Raw genomic sequence first — 27,977 nt, 5'->3', positions numbered from 1 at the left:
ACACTACTGGGGTCTGGCGAGAGAAGGAGTGTTGGTAATAAGAAGGGAATGTGTTACTAACTATGACATCCACACATCCTCTCTTCCCCACCCCCATTTCTCACCACACACACACACACACACACACACACACACACACACACACACACACACACACACACACACGTTTGCCCAAACACAACTCAGCAGGCCAGTTGAGGAGCATCCTGGACATAAAAGGTCTGCTGTGCTCTGATGGTGAGATGACTCGTCTTCACTCATTTATCTCTCTCAACCTCAGATTCCTTCACCTCCTCCTCCCTTTACTACTCCTCCTCCTCTTGCACGGCCCTCCCATCTCTGTGGTCCCCCCCCCCCCCCCTCATCAAATTTCTGACATCAATAACAGACTTTCGGTAATATGAAGGGGGGAAAGAACAGATGTGGTCTGTTGAAACAATCTGTGCCACTATCCATGGGCCTGATATCCTGATGGGCCCTTAACGACCACCTCTATTCATCACCTCCTCATACTCTAGCTCAAGCCTCCCTTTCCATCCTCTCTTTTTCTCTCTTCCCAGGCAGCGCCTCTCTCTCTCTGCTGATGGAGTGGTGTGGTGAAGTATTTGGAGTATTCCTGCTGACCAAACCAGAGCCTCCTGGCAGAGCTCCCCTCGCACTGAACAGGCCTTCCCAAATAAGGATGCACTTTTTTAACAGACAAGAAAAAAAGAGAAAAGTCTAGAAAGACAGGGGAGGAGAGAGGGAAAGCACTAGACAAAAGGAGGGAGGGATGGAAGGAGAGTAGACAGAAAGCCCATGCCCTTTTAAGGCTGTGGTTTCCTATTTACTCTCTCTCATTCTTAGCTAAATCCATGTTTATACATGGTGCTAACATGCGCCCTGAGTCCTGCTCTTGTCCACATTCCGATTGTGCCCAAATGTTTTGATAGGTGTAGATTAAAAGACACATTGTGATCTGATAGTGATCAGATCTTCCTGACCACTTTAGGAGGTAGTCAGACATGCATCATGTTTGGATATCAATCAAGTGGAAACAGATCTGAGTGGTCAAAGCATTTAACTCATCATTATACCGTCATTGACAGGTAGCACCATTTACTCATGGCTTCCGTAATGGTCTTAAAATAAATAAAATCAGATTATTTTGAAATCATTTCTGTCAAATAATTTGCATACAGGGAGCCACCAACTAATATAGTCACAAAACGGACACAGTGGACAGATAGGAGACACATTTTAATACAATGTGTAGACGTGACAAACCTTGATCAGATCGTGGTTGGATCATATTGATGAGCTCATGAAACTCACATGTTAGCACAAGGTGTAAACAAGGCTTACGAGAAGTGAAGTCATTTCAGCTTGTCTGGTCCTTTTAAGCCAGCACTTTTCCGAGGGAGGACTTTGCTGGAGCTAGAAGTATACAAACACTCAGTCACACACACACCTCCTGACCCAGCGCTTGTACAGAAGAAAGACTCTTCGCTTCATACTTTAACACAGTGAGTATATCTCTTTACTGTTGCTGCTTTTGGGTTCCAGTCAGAAGAGCACCTTGCTGAGAGGGTTGTCTGTCCGTCTGTCAGTCCTGTGATGGTATCCTGAGTGTACAGAGCTAGAGGACGCATATGGCTGTCTGTCAGCTGTCATCGGTTAAGACGTTGAGAAAAGTAACCTTGTCAGAGCATTGTGTTTCTCTAACCATGTTTCATTGTTTCACTAATCATCCATACTGTATGTCTGTGTGTCTCATACTCCATCCTGTGTGTGACTGGGAGTGAATAGACGCACAAACACTACTGATCTATGTGGGATGGTGTCTTGCTCAATGAGATACCAGGTGCTAGACGGATGGGATATGTAGTTCTGATATGAGCTAGCGTGTTTCTACTGTAGAATAACCATCCAAATCAGTCACAAAGATGTCAAGGCAACAGAGAAAAAGTTTGACCAGTTTGGTCATAGAAAGAGATCTGGGATAGGCAGCGCAGCAGCTCCTCTTGTAAGAGACACACTTGCATAGCTCTGTTTTCACTTCAAATGACTGAGTGCCATACGTTAGCTTTGGCTAGGAATTCAATAGCCAACACAAGTCCACGGCAGACGCACTTTCCAAAGAAGAAAAACACACGCACACAGACAAAGATGCAAACAAGTAACACAGCGGCTTTCATTGATCGTATGGGATTAATCAATACCGTTTCTCAGCCTAATGTTTTCTGTGGGTGAGCGGAAGTGTGTGTTTTTGAGAGGCAGAGAGATAACACTGGAGAACTACAGCAGCAGCTTCAGTAGCTGTGGAGTTATCTACAGTACAGTATGTCTAGCAGGAGTAAAGTCCCAGAGGATAGCTGACCAGCAGCAGGAGATAGTCTTATCTCGAGCTCCGTTTCAGTGGCACTGCAGCGCCGCTGGCAGTACGTCATGGTTTTAGCCACAGTTCACAGACCACAGCTTTCAAACTGCTTTATGGCGAGACAGCCAGCTGTGTTACCATGGCGAGACAGAAACACAGAAGTAAAAACAGACATGAAAGGAGAGATGGATGGTGATGTCATTAGGATCATTTTCATTAGGATAAGTGGACACTTTCATACTGTAGTACCAGTAGTTGAGAAGCAACATGTAATTCAGAGACTGAATGACAATACTCCAAACACATAGTCTACATGTCTTACCAAATGTAGAACTCACTATGATCAGGTCAAAATAGAAACATAGCTATGTAATTCACACACACACACACACACACATACATACAGACCCCCCACCACACACACACACACACATACATACATCAACCAACAGACCAGCCTGACATACTGTTCTGGACTGGAGATGTCAGAGACAGGGCTTGATGCCAAACCTAACAGTAGAGTAGGTCCCTAAGCACACATAAACACCATAATGGAACCAGGGTCCCGTCCCATGTGAAGTGACCTCTCAGGCCATCCATTTCACCTCTGTGGGGGGCTGTGACCTGTACTGCCAGTAGCACAGAGAAGAAAGGGGCTTTCCACATTGGAGGAACGTCAGTCTAATTTCTGTTGGTCGAAATGCTTGTTTATGAAGCATAGGTCTAGACCAACTGGAGTGAAAAAGTAATGACATGGCTAGCTGCCCGACATTCCTCACATTCCTCTGTAATGTTTCTATAATTATGCACTGTGCAAGGGTTTGACTGAGTGTGTGTTAGGGTGAGGTTGGGAGCTTATTGTGGTCTGACTGAGGAGGATGTGGGGCATATTAGGCAAGTTTCTTGTCTTTATGGTCGAGAGTTCATCTCATCACCTGTGAACTACAGTAGTCTGTCAATAAGGTTCCATGAAACAACTGGTTCCATAAAACAACTGGTTCCATGAAACAACTGAGCAGCTTGAAACACTAAAGAACCTCCTGTCATGTTTCTGTATTCTGAAGGCTTCATATTCGTGTGACTGAATTGTTGGCAGATAGTGTCTAGAAGGACTGTGCCTTGGTCTACTTCTTTGCATGATGGAGCAGCACTAATGTTTGACTGGGCCCAGTGCCAGACAGTCCAGGGCTGTGTGTTGATGGCTGCCAATCCAACACAATGTGGTGACACAGATACATGCTCTTAATGCCAATGTTCAACAAATGACAGCTGGCTCAGAAAACTAGGTTAATGGCAGCTGATCGATACGTTTTCTCTTAAGTGTTGCCTGACTTAAACTGATGAGTCAATATGGGAATGAGGAAGTGTAGGCACATAACGATTCAGGAACTCTTGGAGAGAATAAAATTGGAGCTGAGTTTCAAATGAATCTTTTTGTAGAAACACAAGAAAGAATAAGCATGAAGATTGAAGAATAAATATTGTCTTCCATTTGTTGCTTGTGTTGCTGCTAGTAAGGATTTTTGAGCTTGCTACAGGTCATCATTCAAATACTAGGTATGGAAGGGTCCATGCTGACCTTGTGGTGGCGTGTGAGTAGTTGGGTCCAACTAAAACTATGCAAATACACACTTAGACAAAAAGCTGCTATCTAGAATCTAAAAGGGGTTCTTCGGCTGTATCTACTGTATAGGAGAACCCTTTTGGTAGAACCCTTTTGGGTTCAATGTAGAACGCTTTCACAGAGAGTTCTACATGGAACCAAAAAGTGTTCTCGTATGGGGACAGCCGAAGAATCCGTTTGGAACTATTTTGTGTAGATAAGGCAACTGGCTCCTTGAGACACATGAAGTGGCCAGATCTTACTATTGCCATTGGCTAGCCCATCCAACAGCAGTCTGGGGAAGGACCGAGCATGACCTCCAATCAGGATGAAGATAAACTCCACATTTAACATTTGACCTTCAACCCCCAGGCACAACAAGTCGTGGTACCCTGACATCAAGATGGCAAACAAGGTGATAAGTGTGCATTGATATGGGCTTTGCGCTTGGCCCAAAAGCAACAGTTTTGCAAGCAATGGTGTTGATGGCGCCTAGTGTGTTTGAGAGAGGCAGAGAGACACAAAAAGAGAGTGATTCTGCTGATTCTAGGGCTCCCATTGTACAGCACTTTGGCTCCTGATATTTAGTTCTGTAATTAATGCAGATGGCTGAACTGGTGTGCATTCGGAGACAATCATCTTTGGGAGAGAGCGGCTCAAATACACGCCTTTATAAATGCATGACATCTACATGTGTGTAAGTGTTCGCAGGCGTATTTGTGAGTGAATGTGCCATTTGTCCAATGTCTTAATGTGTCCGCATGCGAATCTGCATATATCCACAGAGCTGTTGGAAATGGCTTGACTTGCAACTAAGGTAATCTCCGTTTCAGTCAAGGGCCAATGGAAAAATTAGTCCCTTTGTATTAGTCATGATAGCAGATTATAGCACAAGTGACATGCAAATGGAGGTGTACATGCTCACCTCAGGCACTACTTATATAGAAACTGTCATACAACATACATTATACATAGTCAATGTCACAATGTAATCTTAACCACGGAATACTTTCAGGTCTAATACCAGATCAAGATGTTCTCAGATATTATAGAACAGGGATCATCAACTAGATTCAGGCGCAGGACGATTATTTTCTTGAATGGATGATCAGGGGGCCGGAACATAATTACAAATAATCTGTAAACCTCAAATTGACCGCAAGAAGCCCAAACAGATATGATTTTACTAAAACAGTCATTTTAAAGCTTGCTTTACATTTGTATACAATTACATACTTTATATCTCTCTATTCGTGGGAATAATCAGGAACAAATTTCCAAAATTAAAATCACTTTTTTTAGTCTTATGTCCAACAATCAACTAATAACAAAAAATGGTCAGAAAACACCAGTTGGGGAATCCTATCATATAACAACTTCCCTTCCTCAAATAAATATACATATTTCCTCTATTTAATATCTGTTCTACTCCACTCCATCTTTCCCTCAATCCTTCTCTCCCTTTCGGTGGGAAAGGGACCTCAGGTAGGCATGGCCAACAAAGGTCCATCTTATGGCATGAGCCGTGTGGTGCAGGACAAGATTGACAAGAAGTACGACGCTGAGGTGGAGGAGCTTTTGGTGCAGTGGATTGTGGCCCAGTGTGGATCTGGAGTTGGGAAGCCTGAGGCTGGCAAACTGGGCTTCCAGGACTGGCTCAAGGACGGATGTGTGAGTACCAACCTAATGCTTAAGACCCCTCAGACTGAAACATACATTTTAACTTAACAGTATTCAGAATTCATATGAGCCATTTATTTGGACCATCTTTATTCAATCTAAAGATTTGTGTAGAGAACGGAGAAACAAACACTTTGGAAATCAGATGATCATATACAATTTAAAACAACAATGGGCCAAGTATCGAACCTTGGGGGACCCCACAAGAGTGTATATGACGGTACAGGTGGTTATTTTCTGCCAACTTACTCTTGTCTTTATGTTCCTATTCCCCAGGTCCTGAGTGAGCTCATTAACAGCCTGCATAAGGACAACAAGCCCATCAAGAAGATAGCCAGCTCAAGCATGGCCTTCAAACAGATGGAGCAGATCTCACAGTTCCTAACTGCTGCCGAGAGCTTCGGTGTCATCAAGACCGACATGTTCCAGACCGTGGACCTCTGGGAAGGTTTGCAAAGCATGTCCATCTGGCAGATCATCAAACAATCACAATGACAACACAGGGCATTCAATATGCCACAGATAACAGCAGATGTAGTGGTGGGCACATACAACGGTGTAGCTATGGTGTGGCGACTTATAAACCCTGCTGTGATTTTGTGGTGACAGGGAAGGATTTAGCTGCAGTCCAGAGGACACTGATGTCCCTTGGCAGTGTGGCTGTCACCAAGGATGACGGCAACTACCACGGCGACCCCAACTGGTTCTTCAAGTGAGTTAGAAGAATGTGAAGAATGCTGATGTTGCATTGCTCGTGTATTCAGCCAGTGCTGTGGCTGTTTTAAAGCTGGAGTGTGTATTGTGCTGTGCCAGTGTGTGTTTTTGAGTTCATCGTCCATGTGCCCTTGCAGGAAAGCCCAGGAGAACCGGAGGGAGTTCACAGACGACCAGCTGAAGGCGGGGAAGGGTGTGATTGGCCTGCAGATGGGCTCTAACAAAGGGGCCAGCCAAACTGGCATGTCGTACGGGGCCACCCGACAGATTCAATAATAAATACCAAACCACTGACCCTTGTCCTTTCCCCTCCCTTCTCCACCACACCCTGCACTGCCCTCTCAACCCCCCTTCGCCCTCTCACTGCAGCTACGACAGGCCCAACAGATTGTCTTAATGCCCCAACTCAACCTTATCCCAGTGTAGTAGGAACAGTCTCACTAGTATCACACACACACTATGACCAACCCAATCTTACAACCCAAATCTACACTACAAATGCCATATGTGAAAGGTGAGGCTTAAGGTGAAAGGGACAACATGCATATACAGCTGTCAATCACTCATCCTCAAATGCAATTCTCATGTTTACATGAGACTGATATTTTAATCTTAGAGAAGGCACTGAAGCAACTAACCTGTCTTCTTAGAACAAGGACATTCTATCCAAATGTAGAAACATTGAGAGATAATTTGAAAAATACCAAATAAAAAGGAAGGATATTAGGTTGAAGTTCATTGTGTCTTCATTGTGTCATGGATGACTTTAAGTTAACAGTGCAATACTGTATGTACCGTTCCCGGACAGCTGCTATGACCTCTAACAGACCCATATTTTTGTACATAGTCTTATTGACTCCATTTGTCCTAGGCCTCCCACAGTGAAAACTGAATTTTACTGCTTGCTCTGCCCTCATATTTAGCCTCACATTGAAGTGTTTTACCAGTGTCTTTTCAGGAAAACCAGGGCTTCCAAGTGGAAAAAACTATTTGACATAAATACTTGCATCCATGAGTTTTATTGACAAATGTCAATGCACAAATAAGGATCGTTAAGCAAAAAATGCATAAATGAAAAAGAATGCTGTAAGTACAGAAATTGTTTGCTCAGTGGGAAATGAATATCCAATTAGTCAGTGACAAGTTTAGAGTTTGTGACAGAAACTATATGAGCTTATTACAGTATAAGACTATGTCCTGGGATTTCCAATGATCTACGTAGAAGAACCTCTTGCCTTCTAACGACTAGGGTCAGCTTTTAATAGATTGTCGCTCACACGTTTTTTGTGAGAATAAACATTTTTCGGGATCCGCCCGTGTCTCAAACACCACTCTACCTCAACCCCCGTTAATCACACAGACTAATGCAACAACCCAGCTGTTGTAGGTCAGACAATGTTTAAAAAAGGGGTTAGAAGTCCAAAACACGCCGGCGATAGCACTGACTTCGTCCTAAATTGCTCTAGTATGATTGGAAGGGAAATTATGGGAATGATCCAGCCTGAAACTCCAATTCATTTTACTCAGTCAAGCTGTGACCGGAACAGGCTTCCAGTTTAGTCCAGTAAACACAAATAAAATCTGTTTCAGTTAATTAAAAAAAATCAAACTCTGAAATATTGTTGATTGTAACATATTACAGTTGATACAAAAAAAAATGAAACACATCCAACCCCCAAATCAAGCTCAAGTACCAGAAAAATGTATATATATATAGTATAAATAACATTCCAAAACCACCACGCCCAAACGGGAGGTCTGTTTACAAAATAATTAAGTAAAAGGTGCACTATGCAGAAATCGCTCCACCATTTCCTGTTTGCTAAAATTAGAATAGATCCCCTAATTTCAGTTTGTGACAAAACCGCCATTGTGTAGAGAATCATTGTACCATCAAAGTCGTTGTGAAATATATTTTCCATAACCAAAAATATTGTATATTCAGCTGTTTGAAGTTGGTGTCCAAAACCAAAAGCAAAAGAAGCAAAAACAAAACTTCAGAATGGGAAGCATAGAAATAGCACACATAGAACAGATCTACTGCTTCTTATACTGCTTTCAATAGGAATTAAATATCTCACATTTCTGTGAATTTGGTCAGGTCACCCAAATAGTTACATATTGTAGCTTTAAAGTTTCTACACAAAGGATTTATTTTTTGTATTGTAATTTCAGAAAATGTCCATAAAATATCTGTCGCTAATAGTGTTTCACAATATTATCGTACCTGTGATAATCTCCCACCAGAACAGCATCTGTTAAAATAGGAAAGCTGTTCTGACTTATCTAGTGGAAATTGCTTATTTCCTAGCTGCTCAAATTCTACACTGTTCGCTCAATTTATGTGCAAAAACAAGCATTGAATAGTGTTGGGAACCATTGTACCATCTCAATCGTTGCAAAAAATACATTATTTTACAGCTGTTTGAGGCTGGTGGATCAAAACCGAAAGCAACTTGTTCTACAACCCAAAGGACATCCAGTCAACTTGACAACTGTGGGAATAATTGGCATCAACATGGGCCATCATCCCTGTGGAATGCTTGACACCTTGTAGAGTCCATGCCCTGACAAAATGAGGCTGTTCTGAGGGCAAAAGGGAGGGTGCAACTCAATAATAGGAAGGTGTTTGTTTTGTACACAGTGTATTATGGACATTTTCTGAAATTACAATGCAACATTTTTATAAAATCCTATGAGTAACACCTTTAATTTAAAAAAATAACTTAAAGTAACCATAATCAAGAGCACTCACACACATCCTCAAAACCAAACACCATTTACATTTTAAAACACACACACAGCATTGTAATGCCTTCCCATGGTACACACCTAATAAACTTTAGAAGTTTGCCATAAACCCAGACTAAACCTAATCCTGACCAAGATTAGCCTTAATCGTTGTCCAGGAAACCAGCCCGGGAGTGATGCTCTGTCTGGTTGTCCAGGAAACGGCCCCGGGAGTGATGCTCTGTCTGGTTGTCCAGGAAACGGCCCCGGGAGTGATGCTCTGTCTGGTTGTCCGTCCCACACTAAAAGACCCAGGTATGGGACTGAACCAAACTAGTGATATATACTCCAAACCAAAGACCAAGTTAAACTACCACCTCTATAGCACTGCTAGGTGAGACCGGAGGGTCCTGAGAGATCCAGGGGGTTTAGGTTGCTCCACCGCAGTACACTTATTCACACACACATGGGGCACTGCAACACTGATAAAAGGCCACAGGATTGGGGAGCAATGGGTTGGCCAGTGAGCACACAGTTCCAGCCCACATAGTTCAGTCTCCAGTTCAGTTCAGTTGGCCCCACTGGTGCCAGGCCCAGACTGTTGAGCAGCGGGTGGGATGTCGTAAGGAGAAAGGACAGAGGTTTTCTCCAGTGTTATGTGGCAGTGTCGCCAGTGATGAAGGGCACCTTGTACTCTGAGTCCAACACACTCTGCATCTCCAGCTCAGAGCTGTCCCCCAGAGTTCCAGTGCCTCTCCCCCGGCCCCCGCGGGAGCCCCGCGTCCCCCTGCCCCGCCGACACAGTCCCCTAAAGTCCAGGTTGGCCAGGGTCACCTCCAGGGTGTAGTACAAGGACCAGAAGAGAGCAAAGCAGCCCAGCAGTAGCAGAGACTACACAGAGACATGGTGATGGGTGAGGGGAGGAAATTACAAAATTAGGCATATTTATTTTGTGTGAGTGTGTGTAACATACCTTGAGGCTCTTGGAGGTGAACGGGCTGACCGTCTCAGAGGGGATGTCCATGCCTGCAGGACAGGGCAGGGAGAAACTGCTGTCCAGATACTGCCCCCCCATAGCCTCCTCCACTACACTGTCAATCAAAACACACACCCAAATCAATGTTCACATCCACTAAGGGAGCACCAATGACTAAATATCCCTTCCCTTTAAAAATAGAGCATCCAAAAACACATAAATATAATTAGACATATTTTCTATTTATATCAATGCAGGCTGCTGTTTTAGCAGTGATGTGTCTCCTGACCTCTGTCTCTCCTTGACCTCTTCGAAGGACAGAGAGGAGCCGTACAGAGTGAGCTTCCAGTGCTTCAGAGAGCCCAGGGTCAACCCAGGGTCTTCTAAAAAACAAAGAAAGGGACAAAGACAGAGAGGGGGGGGGGGGATGATGACTGAGCAACAGAGAGCTCATACTGTGGCCAGGGTCATGTAGTAGTCAGTGGCAGACAGGTGAACGACAGAGAGACAAAGACTGGTCCTTACTGTGGTCAGAGACTTGCAGCCTGTACTGGCCCTCGGCTCTCTCCCCCCAGCAGCGCACAGTGGAGAACGTCCAGTCTGAGTAACCAGAGGTATCCCTGGAGTAACACACAAAAGGACAGAGGCAAAGATGTCATATTTTGTGCCATTTTTTTTTTTTGAGTAAGTAAATAGAATGTCAAACTAAAATCAGTGTGTACATGCACTACATGACCAAAAGTATGTGGACACCACCTCGTTGAACATCTCATTCCAAATTCATGGCCATTAATATGGAGTTGGTTCCCCCTTTGCTGCTATAACAGCCTCTACTTTTCTGGGAAGGCTTTCCACTAGATGTTGGAAGGGACATCGCTGTGGGGACTTGCTTCCATTTAGCCACAAGGGCATTAGTGAGGTCGGGCACTGATGTTGGTCTATTAAGCCTGGCTCGCAATCGGTGTTACAATTCATCCTAAGGGTGTTCGATGAGGTTGAGGTCAGAGCTCTGTGCAGGCCAGTCAAGTTCTTCCACACCGATCTCGACAAACCATTTCTGTATGGACCTCACTTTGTGCACATTGGCATTGTGATGCTGAAACATCAAAGGGCCTTCCCCAAACTGTTGCCACAAAGTTGGAAGCACCGAATCATCTAGAATGTCATTGTATGCTGTAGCGTTAAGATTTCCCTTCACTGGAACTAAGGGGCCTAGCCAAACCATGAAAAACAGACCCAGACCATTATTCCTCCTCCACCAAACTTTACAGTTAGCTATATGCATTTGGGCAGGTAGTGTTCTCCTGGCATCCGCCAACCCCAGATTCGTCCATCAGACTGCCAGATGGTGAAGTGTGATTCATCACTCCAGAGAAAGTGTTTCCACTGCTCCAGAGTCCAATGGCGGCGAGCTTTACACCACTCAAGCCAACGCTTGGCATTGCGCATGGTGATCTTAGGATTGTGTGCGGCTGCTCGGCCATGGAAACCCATTTCATGAAGCTCCCAACTAACAATTATTGTGCTGACGTTGCTTCCAGAGGCAGTTTGGAACTCAGTAGTCAGTGTTGCAACCAAGGACAGTTGATTTTTATGAGCTACGCGCTTCAGTACTCGGCAGTCCCATTCTGAGCTTGTATGGTCTACCACTTCGCGGTCGACCTGTTGTTGCTCCTAGACGTTTCCACTTCCCAATAGCAGCACTTACAGTTGACCGGGGCAGCTCTAGCAAGGCAGATATTTGTTGGAAAGGTGGCATCCTATGACGGTGCCACGTTGAATGTCACTGAGCTCTTCAGTAAGGCCATTCTACTGTCAATGTTTGTCTATGGAGATTGCATGGCTGTGTGCTTGATTGAATACACCTGTCAGCAACGGGTGTGGCTGAAATAGTATAATCTACTACTTTGAAGGTGTGCCCACACATACTTTTGAATATATAGTGTCTGTGTGTGCACTGTTATTACTAGTGATGCACTGATATTAAATTTTTGGCCGATACCGATATTTTCCTTGCTAAAACAAAGCTGATACCGATAACTTCTATAAAAAAAATTGGCGGCCTTTTAAGCATTCTAGTGCAGTTAAATAGTTAACACACACACACATGGATGCAGCGGTCTAAGGCACTGCATCTCAGTGCAAGAGGTGTCACTACAGTCCCTGGTTCGAATCCAGGCTGTATCACATCCGGCCATGATTGGGAGTCCCATAGGGCTGCGCACAATTGGCCGAGCGTCGTCCGGGTTTGCCCGTCATTGTATATAAGAATTTGTTCTTAACTGACTTGCTTAGTTAAATAAAAAAAAGGTTACACACACACACACTCCAGTCAGTTGTTCAAATGGAACTAGCTAGTGTGTTCATGTTTCAAACATGTTGTCAAATGCCATTGAAATGGCAGGACCGGCATGACAACCATGAACATGCAATACGACTTCCTCAGTACAAAATCCTTGACGACCCACTGTGCTGTCAGACTCATGGGGTTGATATCGCTGGTCCAAATGACAGTCGTAAAGCTAATAGCATTTTTTTATTTTTTTATTTAGCAGTGACACTATTACCGTTTAACTCCAGTAGGGAAACATCTGAAAAAGAGAGTACTAGGTAGTGTGTACTGGTGATCGACCAGTCGGCGAAAGCCAACATCACCCACGACAGAAAACGGTTGATTGTCAAGAGCAATGAATTCCATTATCTTGGCTTTAATGGATTTCGCCTTCGAGTTGTCACGCTGAAAATGTCTTACTCTTTCAAATGACTGCTCGACTTGTTGACTGCTCCATCCACACAGCAGACATTGTGGGCTAGGTTAGGAATGCTGTAGCACATGTAGCACTAAGTGTTACATGGCGTCATGTACCTACGTTATATAGGTATGCACGTCAGCTTTGACATCGGTCTTTCACATCGGCGTTAAACTAGACATCAGGCCGATGTTGGCATTTTTAGCTAATATCGGCCGATTCCGATATGTTCACCGATATATCGTGCATCCCTAGTTATTACTGCACTGTTGGAGCTAGAAACAAGCATTTCGCTGCACCTGCTATAACATTATCCAAATCTATGTACGCGACTAATAAGCTTTTCATTTGATTTGTGTGCGTGCGCTAACTCACATGTCCAGAGTACGGCGCGCCCCGATGAGTGAGGTCATGCCACTGGGGCAGAGTAGTACAATCTCCACGTTGCCACGGCGAGAATGGACCATCGTCAAGGTGACAGACACGTGCTCCAAGGTCTGCATCCCGGACTGCCTGAGGTCAGCTGCAGTGACTGGGGTGAGAGGAGCACAGAGATCCTAATGAATGACTATATGTCTTTCTATAGGAACGGCAGAGTGAGGGGAAGAGCAGAGGAGCCAATGAAAACTACATATAAACAGTGAAGGGTCGGCTGTGGCCACACGTGATTGACCTTTACTCTGGTTGCCCATAGGTCCAATCTTAATTAAAGGCCATCTAAGGCCATTCCATTTAGTGTGAAACTGTATTTCCCCATAAGATCTTTGTATATGCATCTGTCCCAGACACCTGCAATCTTGTTTTCGCCTCTGTTCAAGATCATGTATCACTGTCCTCATGTTTAATTGAAAGTTGTTGAAAGTGTCATCAGTCTCATATTACCCAGTGTCTGTAATGATGCATGTCTTCTTCATTCAGAATGACTATATATTGTTTTAGCAATTGTATCAGGTGCCTGTTGGGACATTCAAATACATTTTCGTAATTTGACTGCTGTCTGAGCGGTCTCCTTTTACACCCAAATCTTCCCCAGAAGCCTTTAACATTGTTACTGCACCATCCACTGTGCAATGGCTCTGTTGTCGATATTATACAGCCAATTCTTGTGAGGACATCTGGTAGTCACAAGTAGAGTAAAATGTTCACGCCCCCCCAGAGGAATACAATATGTCTCAGTCGTAGAACATGCAAGGAGCAGACAGACTTGTAAGTCCCTCACAGCAGAGCCTCCGTTTCACTCTGGATTCCTGACCTCCAGCAGCAGCGTACTGTAATTCACTGGCATTTCCTCACCCCCTGTTTGCTAATGGGCCTTAATGCCCCATTACCATCTAGGGAAAAACACTTCACCAGGCCAAGGAAGGAGAGCTGGAGGGAGGGATATACAAAGGTGTGGAGGAAGAGAGAGTGGTGGTGAAGGGGTGCAGAGAGAGGGGCAGAGTGTATAGGGGTAGAGCAGGATGGATGGAGGGAGGGAGGGGGGAAAGTATGGACTCTTCCTGGAGTCCAATCATCTGCCAAACATACAGGACTGGTAAGAGTTCCTCAGAGACCCTCCCACAAAGACAGTGACTTTTAATGAGAATCTCACTCCTCATCCACATAATCACAACTGGTGTGTTTTAAGAGTGTGTTACTGCCTTTTCATACACGTTTCATATTAAATGATGCACAAACTTGTTGCAACCCAAATGCTCCAAGCTCTGAAATGATAGAATCTTTTTCACCAATATGGAGGTCTGCATAATCAACTCAATGAAGCTAAATCAACACAACGGCTATGCTTCGCTTCTACTGTTCTCTCCCTCTCCGACACACGGGAAGATTAATTAGCCAGAGATTGTAGCTACATCCCAAGTGGTACCCCTTTCCCTAGATATTTGCATGACTTTTGATCAGAGCCTTATGAGCCCGGGTCAGACTTCGTGCACTATAAGAACAGAGTGCAATTTGGGATGCAGTTTGAATGGCAGAGGTTTTAATCAACGCTGGCCTGGCATGCACCCCATACATTCCTCTCCTGACAAACATCTTAAGACGTTTTTAACAGCGGCTTTTCAACAACACGCGCCTATCTTTTGGGAATCCAACGTTTGGGACTGAACACTCTAGTCTTCCCTTTTCACATGGGAAGAAAATAGTGATCACACTAACCACTGGACCTTAAGCTAATGGACCGGCCAAAACACATAGCAACAAGGACAACAAATAGCGATAGAGTAGTTTAACATAACAACCTGCCTCATGTATCGTTGGGAATAACCAAAACTAGCATACTTTTTAATGAACGGAAATATAATTTCCATGTATAAATACAAAGTCAATTTATATCTCGAATTTCATTAATTCAAAACGCATGTCTCACTTGGACTAAAACATTTAGCCTTTGTCAACAACTCCTCCTCTGCTTTGTCCTTAGGAACCCTAGTCACGTGAGACTGGACACACACACACACACACACACAGCTGTGCTGCAGCAGGGAAACGAAACACAGTGCTTCTGGCTCTGCTTCTGACCACAGAAAAGGCAACACACAGGCTGCATACGCTGGACTAGGAGGGAAGAAGAGAGAGGGAGGGAGGAGAAATACAGACATCTCTGCTGTGACACTGTGTGTGTGTGTGTGTGTGTGTGTGTGTGTGTGTGTGTGTGTCAGAGAGGGAGAGAGAGGGAACGTAGGGATGTGTTCTCTCCTCCATAGTTCAGTCAGTGTACCCAGTGACAGAGAGACTCTGAAGAACATTGCCTAATAAGGGCAGACTGTTGATTGCCTGTTGGGAGGGTCTCTCTGGAGAGCACTGGCAGAGAGAAGAGAAACAGCAAATATTCAGACTCGCTTGCTTGCTCATTCTCACACACACAAACGTTACCAACCGTTCCAGGTTAGGTTGAGTTGATCTGGATAGGCTGGGATAAGCTCCTCCTCCTTCAGCACTGGGCTCTGATAGGACACTAGGAACGGCACCATCTCCCACACCTGATTAATACACACGCACAAAACAAAAAACTTTCACGTATACCCTCAGTCTATTTTAAGTGAGCAGAACATTGAATTAGCTGAAAGAAAATCCCTACCACTCCTAACGGTGTCAGTAGTGTAGTTGGTAAAGCTTGACATTAGTGTGCTGCTGAGACATTAGGAAGGGAGTGGGTGAGGTGGAGAGGTACCTTGGCAGCGTTGACCAGCCGCCAGGCGTTGAGCAGGCCGAAGCCGTGCTGGTGACTGTGGTGGAAGCCCGCTCCATTTATTTTCCAATCCCCTTGCACATCATACTACACACACACACACACACAATTAGGAACTGTATGTGCTTGTGTAGCAGTGATTAATTCTACAGTACATAAAGGGGGGTCATACAGTGAGGTCCAAAATTGTATTGGGTCAGTGACTGTTTTGTTCTTTTGGCTCTGTACTCCAGCACTCTGGATTTGAAATGATACCAGACTGTCAGCTTTCATTGGAGGGCATTTTCATCCATATCAGGTGAACCGTTTAGAAACCAGAGCACTGTTTGGACATAATCCTACCATTTTAGGGGACTAAATGTATTGGGACAATATATCATAGCCCCCAAAAATGCTAACCTCCACTGTTATTGTAACCGGGAGAGGTTAGTATGTCAATGTCCCAATACTTTTAGAGCTCACTGTATGACATGACTGTGAAGTGTGCATGTAGGTGGTGTTGTCATGTAGATTGTACCTGTGTAGGTGGTGACGTCACTTTGTTGTCATGTAGATTGTACCTGTGTGGCTGTGTAGGTGATGATGTCACTCTGTTGTCATGTATATTGTACCTGTGTGGCTGTGTAGGTGATGATGTGCTGCACGTCTCTCCAGGTGAGACAGGGCCGGACCTGCAGCATCAGAGCCACCATGCCAGCCGCCAGGGGTGCCGCCGCCGAGGTGCCCGTGTGCCCGTCAGTACAGCCCGTGCCCTGCTGCAGTGACCAGTCTGACGTCACCTACACAGTACACACACACACAGAAGAATAGTCATAAACATGTATGCAGACAAAACACTCTCACACTATTACAAACAGTCAGTGGTAAGGAGCTATGCGATGACTAGGCAGGAAAATAAAACATGGAGAGAGTTGGAGATGGAGGGAATTAAGGTGGAGGACAAGGAGAGAGAAGTGCTAAAACAGACAGACAGGAAGTGGTGAAGGAGGGAGAGAGATTGATAGGACTACAGGGACAGGGAGACAGCAGGGAGAAAAAGGCTGCTGATGGGTGGGAGTCACTGATAAACATATCTGCCCGGGGGAAGGGGGTAACAGATAAAGATGCCATTTTCTCGCTTCACATGCATTTCTACCGGCTCTATAGACACCGTTTCAGCCTTACTGAATGATCACTGACACGATCAAGCATTTCAGACCTGCATACTAGTATAGATCCCATAGCCCTTCCAAATGGAGAGAAATTACTATGGTTGAGTCCCAAACGAGAGACTATTCCCTATTGGACTTGAGCGGGAAATACCCCGGACAGTCATGGGCTCAATATCTGACATAAACAAAGAGAGAATAACATATGAGCTCTGTGATGTGTGTACTTTTGGGTTAGAGTATAGGGTGTATTTTTGCATATGTACTAGCTTATGAGCATAAAATGCATGACAATGGTATGGTATGAGGTGTACTGAACCTATTGCCCATAATAAAGTGCATAGCGCTATGATAAACTACAGCCAATGGCTTCATTCAAATGACCTGCATACACATTTATATGAATGCAGCTGCCACTGTATTGAAGCCATTGGATGTAGTTTATCATAGCGCTATGCACTTTATTATGGGCAATAGGTTCAGTACACATCCTTTCATTTTGTATCAGAAAGTAACCTGGCCCTCTTTGAAGATCAATGCATTGCGCTCTTCTCGTCTATAAAGCCCTCTTGCATAAACTTCCGCCATACCTTGTCTCATTGTTAACCTACGTACGAGCTACCGGACCCGGGCTCAGGGATGGCCAACTCTGGACATCCCTTCCATCTCTACTGAGTTGTTTAGCACCTTACGGGTGGAACGATCTACAATACACTTTCAAAATGGAGGAATGTGTGCCTCTAGGGCATTTCAGATTGTTAGGGGACCTTCTCACTGAAGATTGTGTCTGTTTCTTATGATTGTGTTTGGCTTTTCGTGTACGGTAATGTGTATATGAATGTGTAGTTGAATGTGTTTATTGTATTGTGCATGGTGGTGCTATACAGGCCTCATCTGGAAAAAAGAGACATTGGTCTCAGCATCGACTCCCTGTCAAATTAATATAAAATATATAATGTACTATAAAAAAGGAAAACAAATCGGGAGCCACTTGGGACGCAGAATTGCAGTACAGATCCTAACAGTGCCGTCTAAACAGCCCGTCTTCCAGAGGAGTAAGGGACCTCTCTGGAGCGTTGGTGACCCAGACAGACAGCTAGGGGTGTTTGATCATAGGTGACGACGGGCCTGGTCGGACACCGAGAGGAGAGAGTCTGACGGGAACACGACATGCGGCCTCTCTGCTGTGGAGGGAAAGGGACGGAGGAAGAATCCACAGACATATGGTCAGCTAGAATGTCTTCTCTTATTTAAAGCAAAGCCATGACAGCACAGAGCGGAAAAGCGAGCTCACAGACTGCAGCACTGCTCAACATCAAATGGTATCCCATGTGTTGTGAATGTGATGAGGGAATGGTGCATAGCAGTGGTGGCACTGCAGAATAGCACATGGCAGCTAGAGGCAGTCGGGCTGGTGGGTGGATACGGTGTCTGTATCCCAAATGTCACCCTGTTGCGTATATAGCGCACTACTGGTCAAAAGCAGTGTACTATATAGGGAATAGGGTGCCGTGTGGGATACACACAGTATGTGCAGAGCACCCGTGCGACAGGGTAGAAGAGCTAGAGCCTAGCCCTAAAATCACTTGGCCTGGTGTTAAGTGGTGGATTTGGCTTTTCAGGAAGTCACAGATGCCAGTTGAGAGTTTGATGGTTTTAACCCGGGGCTTACATCACCCGGCCAAACCATGTTACCCAGGAGATGGCAACAAACAGCAGCAAACAGAGTTTTGCCTTACCTCTCTAGCTTCCTAAAAACCCTCTCCTTTGCCCTCGCTCAAAACGCAGCATCACATGATGCAAAATGCAGCATACCGACAGCATTTCTGTACTTTGAAAGTTATGTATCTTGAAAACTTGATTGCTGACATGCAAAGCGTTCTGGGACTATATCAACAATGGACTAAGCACCCAAAATACAGTTTTTGGGCAGTTTTCCTTTAGCTCACTAGCCATCAATGTGTCCTCTCTGCTTCATTCAAAGATGTCTGATGGCACAGTACAGTATCATCTGTCAATATCCCACTGTCTAACTTTCACATCAATCTATGTCTTAAGGGGCAAGGCACAACCAGTCTTTGGAAGGGGGATCCCATTGGTACCGTGGTGCAGTTCACTGCAGGTGAGAATGCAGTCCGGACCAAACACAGGAAAAGAACCAGAGGTGTGCAGTATTATTGGCTGTTTGACTGAGAGCATTTGATGAAATGCACGCAGTACCTCAACTTGGCACCTCTGAAACATTCTGTGAGTAGCAGCACATTTATGATTGCATCTGATGCGGATTAGGGGAGAGGGGAGGGGGCTATACCCGGGGATATAGGCTATGGAATATAGTTAGTGACTATTGAGCTGTTTAGTCCCGCATGTTGCTGGAAGACCAAAGCGAAAGTAATATGAAGTTTGGGACACACAGGTTATGCGTCTTGACATTTGGCGATGTAAAACCAAACGGACCAAAAGGAAAGAAACACAACATATAATGGAACTCTGATTCAAACTATAACTCAGAACTGTGTGATAACGCCCTAAATGGTGTGTGTGTTTGCTACTAGTAGACTCACAATACTGCGTAGCGTTCTGCCCCCACTGCTGAAGGTGACAGCCAACATGGAGGCACACTCCTCAGCATAGAAGGGCATCTTCCCTTCCTCATTTACTGCTCCTACGAGACACACACACACAATTAGAAAACACTCACCACCACACACACACACACAGACAGGCAACATTGCTCCTATTCACTTACCAATGGTAACAGTGTAGATTGAGTTAGCATAGCCATCGTAGTTGCAGTTGTCCTCGTACTGGCCTCCGTTGCCACTGGCGACGACAAAGATACTGCCGAAGCCCCTTCTGCCAGCAATCACGCCATGCTGCAGCGCCGCCTACAGGCAAAACAAGGAAACATTCGCTTCAGTCACGCCTAGTAACTTCTTGTAGACTTATACAGCCAATCAGAGTATATAGTAACATTTTAAAATGGTTAACAAGGGTCCTCATCGGTGAGCAGCATTCTCAGGCCTAGTCATACCTGAATATTCAATATTGAGTATACACATGCTCTTTCCATTATATAGACTGACCAGGTGAAAGCTATGATCCCTTACTGCTGTCACTTGTTAAATCCACTTCATATCAGTGTAGATGAAGGGGAGACCTTTTAAGCCTTGAGTTATTGATCGTGCATGTGTGCCATTCAGGGCGTGAATGGGTAAGACAAAATATTTATGTGCTTTTGAACGGGGTACGGTAGTAGGTGCCAGGTGCACTAGTTTATGTCAAGATTTGCAACGCTGCTGGGGGTTTTCACGCTCAACAGTTTCCTGTGTGTATCAAAAATGGTCCACCGGGCCTCCTCGCAGTGCTAGAGGTGTCACTACAGACCCGGGTTTGATCCCGGGCTGTGTCACAGCTGACCGCGACCGGGAGACCCATGAGGTGGCGCACAATTGGCCCAGCGCCGTCTGGGTTGGAGGGTTTGGCCGGCAGGGATGCCCTTGTCCCATCGTGCTCTAGCGACTCCTGTGGCGGGCCAGGCGCATGCATGATGACACGGTCGCCAGTTAGTGTTTCCTCTGACAAATTGGTGAGGCTGGCTTCCAGGTTAGGCGAGCAGTGTGTCAAGAAGCAGTGCGGCTTGGCAGGAACGTGTTTCGGAGGATGCGTGGCTCACAATCTTCGCCTATCCGTACGAGAATTGCAGCAATGGGATAAGACTAACTACCAATTGGATATCACGAAATTGGAGAGAAAAAGGGGTAAAAAGTACCCCTCTTTCCACCAACCAAAGGACATCCAGCCAACTTGACACAACTGTGGGAAGCATTGGAGTCAACATGGGACAGCGTCCCTGTGGAATGCTTTCGACATCTTGTAGAGTCCATGCCCCAACGAGGCTGTTCTGATGGCAAAAGGGGGGTGCAACTCAATAGTAGGAAGGTGTTTCTAATATTTGGTATACTCAGTGTATGTCACTATAATCCTATAACTATATGATCACTATGTGTGTATACCTCCATTCTTAGGTTTGTGAAAAGTTGGATGCTGCAGCTAGCATGAATTTCTATTAGACAATGGGGACTGGCTGAGGGGATTTGGAGGTTCTGATTCACTTCCACAGTGCCTGCCAAAGCCATTCAGAGAGTGGGGAACACGTAGGCAACGAACATGACCAGAAAAAGCCAGACACTCTGTCTCAATTCAGAATGTGTGTGTGTGTGTGTACGTGTGAGAGACGTTCTCGCTCTCTTTTTTTGGTCTCATAAGACACTCACAAACTGTGCCCTGTAGAGTGCAACAGTATACTGCCCTCTGCTGGAACAGAAGAGTGGCGCAAAAAAATGCATTCTCATAATGCATTTCTATAAAGAGACCAGGACTGGCAATATGTGTTAGAAATGGGTTGTGTGTAGTAACGTGTGTTGTATCCAAACCAACCTTGCCCAAGGGGTGTGGTCCATCAACAGTGCGGCCATCATCATCAGGACCCCAACTGAGGAGGAGGAAAGGGAAGAGGAGAGAACAGTTGAGTCAGACACATTTTTCCTACAGCCGCTGAAGAGAAGCAGGGGGGGGCCTAGAGCGAGAAGGGCATATCTTCATAACTATGCTTAGAGCGGTGGTTGGCTGTATATTACGCTTAGTAGTTTGCTTTACGCTGAGATTATAAGCAACCCAAGCATGTTCAGAGTCCTGTGAGGCTGAGCTGTACACTGTTGTACCTGCAGCTGTAGACGTCGTTGATCTGGTAGTGCTTGTTGAAAGCCACCGCCTCCATACTGTCTGTGAGCGGCCCATCCAGGACTCTGATACCTGAACAGACAAAACATGACGTGAAGAAAAAACTTCAAAAACATAAGAATCTCATAGCACCATCTACATAACTAGGGCCATGAGGTTTTTCTCAGCACCTGACCAGACCAAGGTTTTATTCACGAGGGGCCCGAATCAGACTTAGGAAATGTATGCCATTCCTACACATTTGGATTTCAGCACGTCTCAGTATGTGGTATTCAGACTTACCTTATGCAGGTGCGCAACGAGCTCTTTGGGAGAGGCATATTATGTGCACTGAATAGATTTAATTAAACTGCTGAAAACACTCCCACTTGCTGGCCAACAGATTTCCTCATGGAGTTTTCAGTACATTTATCTAAAGCCATCCGTTTAAAATTCGGTGTACCTTTAATTTGAATTCTTGATTGACAATATAATATATAGAAAATGGGTTCAGAATACTAGGGATAGATAAAAGACAGACATCTAAATATGCATACTTGTCTCCACAACAAATGGTTGATTTTAAAATACTCTAATCTTGTAGATAATTTAGGGTTAGGAAAGTATTTAAAAATCATGGTCTGGAGCCCTTTACGCACAAAATATATTGATGAATGAAAGTGGTTTACAGTGGTTTGATTCATCCTGAATTGTGCAATCCATAAAATATTGGAAGGTGAGAAAAGTGCAGAATAGGCTACTGATCATGGAACTGTACGATAACGATCCAGATGTCGTGAGTTCCATAACGATTCCCAAACTCGGTGCTCAGGACCCAGCAACATGCTGTGTGGATGTTTTTCAGAGGCAGGGACTGGGAGACTAGTCAGGATTGAGGGAAATATGAACTGTGCAAAATACTGAGGGATCCTTGATGAAAACTTGCTCCAGAGAACTCAGGACCTCAGACTGTTGCAAAGGTTCACCTTCCAACAGGACAATGACACTAAGCACACAGCCAAGACAACGCAGGAGTTGGGACAATTCTCTGAATGTCCTTGAGTGGCCCAGCCTGAGCCCGGACTTGAACCCAATTGAACATCTCTGGAAACCTGCAAATAGCTGTGCAGCAACTCTCCCTATCCAACCTGACAGAGTTTGAGAGGATCTGCAGAGAAGAATGGGAGAAACTCCCTAAATACAGGTGTGCCAAGCTTGTAGTGTCATACCCAAGAAGACTTGAGGCTGTAATCGCTGCCAAAGGTGCTTCAACAAAGTACTGAGTAAAGGGTCTGAATACTTATGTAAAGGTTATTTCAGTATTTATTTATTTTTTTATTAGCAAACATTTCTAAAAAACCTGTGTTTGCTTTGTCATTATGGGGTAGTGTGTAGATTGATAAGGGAAAAAACCATTTAATACATTTTAGAATAAGGCTGTAACCTAACAATGTGGAAAAAGTCAAGGGGTCTGAATACTTTCCGAATGCACTGTAAAAAGGCCCGAAATACATGTCATGTTGATATTATTTTGCTATATTCCATGATTGGTTTCACATTCGTCTCTAGAGATCATAAGGAAAAATACTCTAAAACAATTGCTATTTGAAATTACAATCCCCTTCTCCAAACAGATTACTCATTTACCTAGCTCTTATCAACTTCTACATAACCATGCATGGAGAAGGGTGTTATTTCTATCGGAAATAGTAGATGTTATTCCACTTTGAACAGACAGGTGCTCGACCTTATTCATGGCTTCCTTGCGCGTTAAGGTGGTGCGTTATGAGGGAATTAAGTCACGGTCAGAATACGGCGTACACCTCTGCCACCTCAATTTCTATGATATCCACCCCAAACCTTTAGCTGGCTGTCACATGCGTTTCCTGATGCCCAAGTTCAAGATCAGAATACTCATTGAGAGAAAAGTGCATAAAAAGTTAATAGAGTTCCATTTATGTGCGCGTAACTTGGGTCTGAATTCCCCTCTAGGCACAAAACTAAAGAAAACAGACAAACAGAGAGGAATTACATGTCCAATAAGCAACACAAATGTTCATTTTCCGTGCAAAACTATTTGCTACGGTGTGCACTAATGAACACAACCCTGGAAAAACTTCTGCCAGTTACCATAACCAAGCTTCCAAACACACAACGTACCTGCCACTTTACTGCCATAGGCCACGCCCACAGCACAGAAGCTGTTGTTGGAGACGGCGGCGATCTCCCCGGCGCAGCGCGTGCCGTGGTGGTTGTCACTGAGGGCGTCCGGGTGGGGCATGGGGTCCGGGTCGTTGGAGTTCAAGTCATAACTGCCCTCTGGACTCTAAAGGGACAGAATGAAGCACGACAACATTTGTATTTGTGAGAATGTGAATTTGGAAAATAACATACTAGATGATGACATGATAGAAAGAAAGTCACTAATTATACTCCCAAATATTTTATGGGTATCGCAACCAACGTTTCTGGCACAGTGCTTTTTTCAGGGCACTGAACCCTAACACTGAAGAAGGCACTGCGTGCCGGAACGTTGGTTTCGATACCCATGAAATATTTGGGAGCATAATTAGAGTGTGCTACTTACTTTCTTTTTATAGTTTACTCTCCGTTAGTCAGAACCTCTACAAAAGATTTTGAGGTGTGCGTCATCTTATGCTTTTTAACAGCAAAAAGCTAAAAAGGAAATAGGCCTAGACGTAGCCAGCATGAAACTCACATAGTTTGGCTGAATGTCCTGGAGGGTGTGTTGAACCCCATCATCCACGACCACCACTGTCACCCCTGTCCCTGTGATGTTGCGCTCCCATACACCAGTCACATTGATGTCCATGCCCTCCCTGACATCGTTGTGCTGCGGGTAGGTGGAGAGGAGGAGGAAGAAAGCGTGGATGGAGGAGGAGAAGAGCGGGGAAGTGACAATGGTTCGAGTCCAAGACATTGTTTGCAAATTAGGAATGAAAATAAATGTGGCATACAGGTGACTCAGTTCAAAAAGCACTGTTCATTCTTACAGATCTGAATCTTCTATAGGCTATAAGTGTGCCGTAAGTAGATCTAAATGTTGCTTATCTATGAAACAGTTCTGAAGAGGAAATAAAAGAAGACAAATTAGGCCCAATTCTCACCAGGTGCCACTGTAAGGGGTATCTGGGGTCGTTGAAGGCCATTGCCCTCTTGGAGCGGCTGAGGACCTGCTCCTGGGAGTGCCAGAGCACATGAGGGTGGGCTGCCAGCACGTCCCCCGCTCTGCCCTCCTCCTCGGGGCCGGCACAGAGCAGGTAGTGGCCCTCCAGCTGCCCTATCTGGCCCCTGTTCTCCAGGCCAGCCTGCTCAGCCACCATGCTGGCCAGCTCGTGCAGGGTGGAGCCGTCAGCCTCCAGCAGCTCTGAGTCTGTGTGCAACCGGACAGCCCATGACTGGCCCGGCCCACAGGAGGGTGGAGGAGCCGCGGGAGGGACGGACGTGTGGAGGGTATGAACAGTCAGACGGAGCATAGGGGTCAGGCCCAGGAGGAGCAGGAACAAGGGGGGTGAACCCATGGCAACACAGGCAGGTGCTCAACGCAAGTTCTGCTCCGCCTCCACATTAGGACCGGCAGCCTGAGGAGACACAGTGTGGTGAGGAAGAGTAGGGAAGGTAGCTGAACACACAGAAGGGAGAGAGATGGCTCCACTGCAGTGTGGTATTCAAAAGGCAGTAGCGATATTTCACAACAACAGCCCAGTTCTCATATTCAACAGCCCTCAAAGTAACACATTGGTACACACCCTTCATTGGCACACTGTTCATATCAGACCTCCAGCCAATCACTGCCCCAGCCCTATATAACATTGTGCTGTTAATGACACCAACACTGGAGAGGCGGCAGGTACATGTTGTACCATATCCATGTGACACTATGATCCTGCTAAGTATAGGCTAGTCTAACCACAGAATACAAGGACAACGCCATGTAGCATATGAATCAACTCAAGTTCTACAAAATGCCAAAGCCAACAACGCATATTTTGCCGAGTATTGACAAGCCATTTTTCTCTGTTAGGAAAGAATAGGACTATAACCCGACTAAGACAACCGACAACAGACTTGTGTCACGAATTCACACACATTGTGTTTTTTACTGGGTGTGGACAGAGGCCATTTCAACCCACTTGTACACAATCTGTCAAGCTTGTAAATTAAGATGGGCGAATTTAGCTACAAAGCAGAATAAGCTAGGCTACATCAACAAAGGGGAAGACTTGGGTTGTCACTTCTGGGTCGTTTGACCAGTTCAACCAGTTATTCAGTAGTAAATTAATTGAGTATGGATATCAATGTTGACAGATATTCGCAAATTAAGAAAAACATGTTTGTTAGCTAACGTTAACCATGTCATGTATGTGTTAGGCCTACTTCTACCAAACTAACTAGCTTACTCAGCCTCCTACATCCCAATTACAAAATACATGGAATCAACTTGACATAGCAGCTAGTAAGATGGCTAGATATCATACACCGATGTAAAACCCCATTATTGCTTGTTTCAAGAGTGTACAGAATACGTAGGCTAGCTAGCTATAGTACTGTAGTTAGCTAACGTTACTGTCCTAGCTACAGTAAAGCAATTTGGAAGCTCGTTTCATAACACGACAGCGACTGAAACGCAGCTTACTGTACTGTTTTTATTCAACAGCTAGTTAGCTATGTAAATAACTAGAGAAGTCGTTGGTGAATCTGATCATTACTAACGTTAGTTAGTGAGCTATAAACGGACAGTATGGCTCATTTGACATGCGGATGTTGTAGCTAGAGCTAGCCCACAACACGCAAGTATAGTATAATAACATGGCTAAATTTCATACTGATTTATGTATTTTACCTTTTCGTCGACGTCTTTATTGCACAGTTTAATTGTGGACAACAATTTCATTTACGATAGCTATTTCGCTGTCATCTGTCGTTTTCCGAAATGTTGTCACTTCCGCAACAACTTGGCCGTCTATAATTTGTTTCTCCACTTGGGGGAGATCTAGTCTTATTATGTGTACCAGTATGTTTAGCCGTCATTGCATTCCTTGACATGCTAAACATCTTTGGCTCATGACACGGAGTACAAGCAGTGGAATGTTAGCTAAACATACTGGGACCCAGGTAAAAAGTGTTTCCAACCTACATAAAATGTAACTGTCACGTCCGTTCGACTTCGCAGGTATACTAACCACTGGTCTTGGGATCATTATGCACACCTGGCATCAATCATTACACGCACCTGCCCATCATCATCAGGCACACCTGGACTCCATCACCTCACTTATTACCTCCCCTATATCTGGCACTACCTTAGGTTCTTTCTCCAGTCAGTATTGTTTATGCGACTTGTGATATTGTTTAATGTTCCATTTATTATTAAACTCACCACTTTCTTCCGACTCCCAGCGTATACGTTACAGAATTCTGACCCCAACAATGGAAGCAGCAGGAAAACAGAATATCTCCCAGACAGTCGACGAGCAGGGATACTTTCTACGTCAACGCCATAACCAGCTGGCACAACTGGGGACGGCTATGGAAGAGGCTCTTCAGAGTGCAACTTCTCGAACATGCCCGGAAGGCGTTGTCGTCAACTAGCGGAGGATACTCTACAACCAGTTGAGAGAGCCCATTCAGCAACCCTCTCAGGTCAGCAATGCCCATTTGTCCCTCCTGGATAAATATGACAGTGCTCCCTATAATTTACACACCAGATGGGAGCACCACCACCGAGAGGTCCAAGGTTGCCACAGTTATTTCTCTGCTGACTAGGTGGGTGTTGGAATGGGAAACGACCGTTTGGGGGAGAGGAGCTAGATTCAAATGAGGGGTTCATGGCTCTCTCCGGAGGGCAGAGAAGGGGGTGAGCGCTTACTTCAATTACGGCTGGGGGTCCAGACGGCTGCTGAGTACATGCTCACCTTCCGGACAGTAGCCGCATCCAGTGGATGGAATAAGCCGGCGCTTTATACGCTATTCAGAAGGGGTCTGTGTGAGGAGGTCCAGACGGAACTGGCCTGTCGAGACAACATCCTCTCCTTGGACGCACTCATTGCGATGGCCGGCTGTCTGAATAACCTAATTCAGGAGCTT

General features: G+C 45.0%; 2 protein-coding genes across 3 annotated transcripts; one reads left to right on the top strand and one right to left on the bottom strand.

The window, feature by feature from the left end:
• The first annotated feature begins 970 nt into the window (after positions 1 to 970).
• LOC139386391 (transgelin-like) lies at positions 971 to 7,089 on the top strand. Of its 2 annotated transcripts, XM_071131958.1 has the most exons (6): positions 1,415 to 1,505; positions 4,335 to 4,377; positions 5,439 to 5,633; positions 5,919 to 6,090; positions 6,252 to 6,354; positions 6,494 to 7,089. In XM_071131958.1, the coding sequence occupies exons 2-6, from the start codon at positions 4,366 to 4,368 to the stop codon at positions 6,630 to 6,632; spliced, it is 621 nt and encodes a 206-aa protein (XP_070988059.1). In that variant the 5' UTR covers positions 1,415 to 1,505; positions 4,335 to 4,365; the 3' UTR covers positions 6,633 to 7,089. The 2 variants fall into 2 exon arrangements, with proteins under 2 accessions (XP_070988058.1, XP_070988059.1); XM_071131957.1 differs by lacking the exon at positions 4,335 to 4,377 and having other exon boundaries at positions 971 to 1,505.
• A 267-nt stretch (positions 7,090 to 7,356) lies between these two features.
• Positions 7,357 to 26,865, bottom strand: LOC139386390 (proprotein convertase subtilisin/kexin type 7-like). The gene is made up of 16 exons (XM_071131956.1): positions 26,734 to 26,865; positions 24,998 to 25,471; positions 24,589 to 24,723; positions 24,030 to 24,195; positions 21,872 to 21,962; positions 21,588 to 21,642; positions 19,897 to 20,035; positions 19,712 to 19,812; positions 16,611 to 16,778; positions 15,982 to 16,086; positions 15,688 to 15,790; positions 13,188 to 13,344; positions 10,588 to 10,682; positions 10,352 to 10,445; positions 10,060 to 10,177; positions 7,357 to 9,977 (listed from the first exon to the last, which is right to left on the bottom strand). Exons 2-16 carry the CDS (start codon positions 25,409 to 25,411, stop codon positions 9,741 to 9,743), a joined length of 2,178 nt encoding a protein of 725 aa, XP_070988057.1. The 5' UTR covers positions 25,412 to 25,471; positions 26,734 to 26,865; the 3' UTR covers positions 7,357 to 9,740.
• Positions 26,866 to 27,977: the final 1,112 nt, after the last annotated feature.

The sequence above is a fragment of the Oncorhynchus clarkii genome, chromosome 27, assembly GCF_045791955.1.
Source record: "Oncorhynchus clarkii lewisi isolate Uvic-CL-2024 chromosome 27, UVic_Ocla_1.0, whole genome shotgun sequence".
NCBI classification, from domain to species: Eukaryota; Metazoa; Chordata; class Actinopteri; order Salmoniformes; family Salmonidae; genus Oncorhynchus; species Oncorhynchus clarkii.
The sequence above is the reverse complement of the archived record's forward strand: the minus strand, read 5'-3'. Positions and strand labels throughout refer to the sequence as shown.

Bases quoted from the DNA above. Each gene is read 5' to 3' on its own strand.
- LOC139386391 (XM_071131958.1), top strand. The intron at 5,634-5,918 runs GTGAGTACCAAC...CCTATTCCCCAG, and splicing joins ACTGGCTCAAGGACGGATGT to GTCCTGAGTGAGCTCATTAA. The intron at 6,355-6,493 runs GTGAGTTAGAAG...GTGCCCTTGCAG, and splicing joins GACCCCAACTGGTTCTTCAA to GAAAGCCCAGGAGAACCGGA.
- LOC139386390 (XM_071131956.1), bottom strand. From the start codon at position 25,411: ATGGGTTCACCCCCCTTGTTCCTGCTCCTCCTGGGCCTGACCCCTATG. The intron at 24,196-24,588 runs GTGAGTTTCATG...CTGTCCCTTTAG, and splicing joins AGGACATTCAGCCAAACTAT to AGTCCAGAGGGCAGTTATGA. The intron at 10,683-13,187 runs GTGAGTTAGCGC...GTGTTACTCCAG, and splicing joins GCGCGCCGTACTCTGGACAT to GGATACCTCTGGTTACTCAG.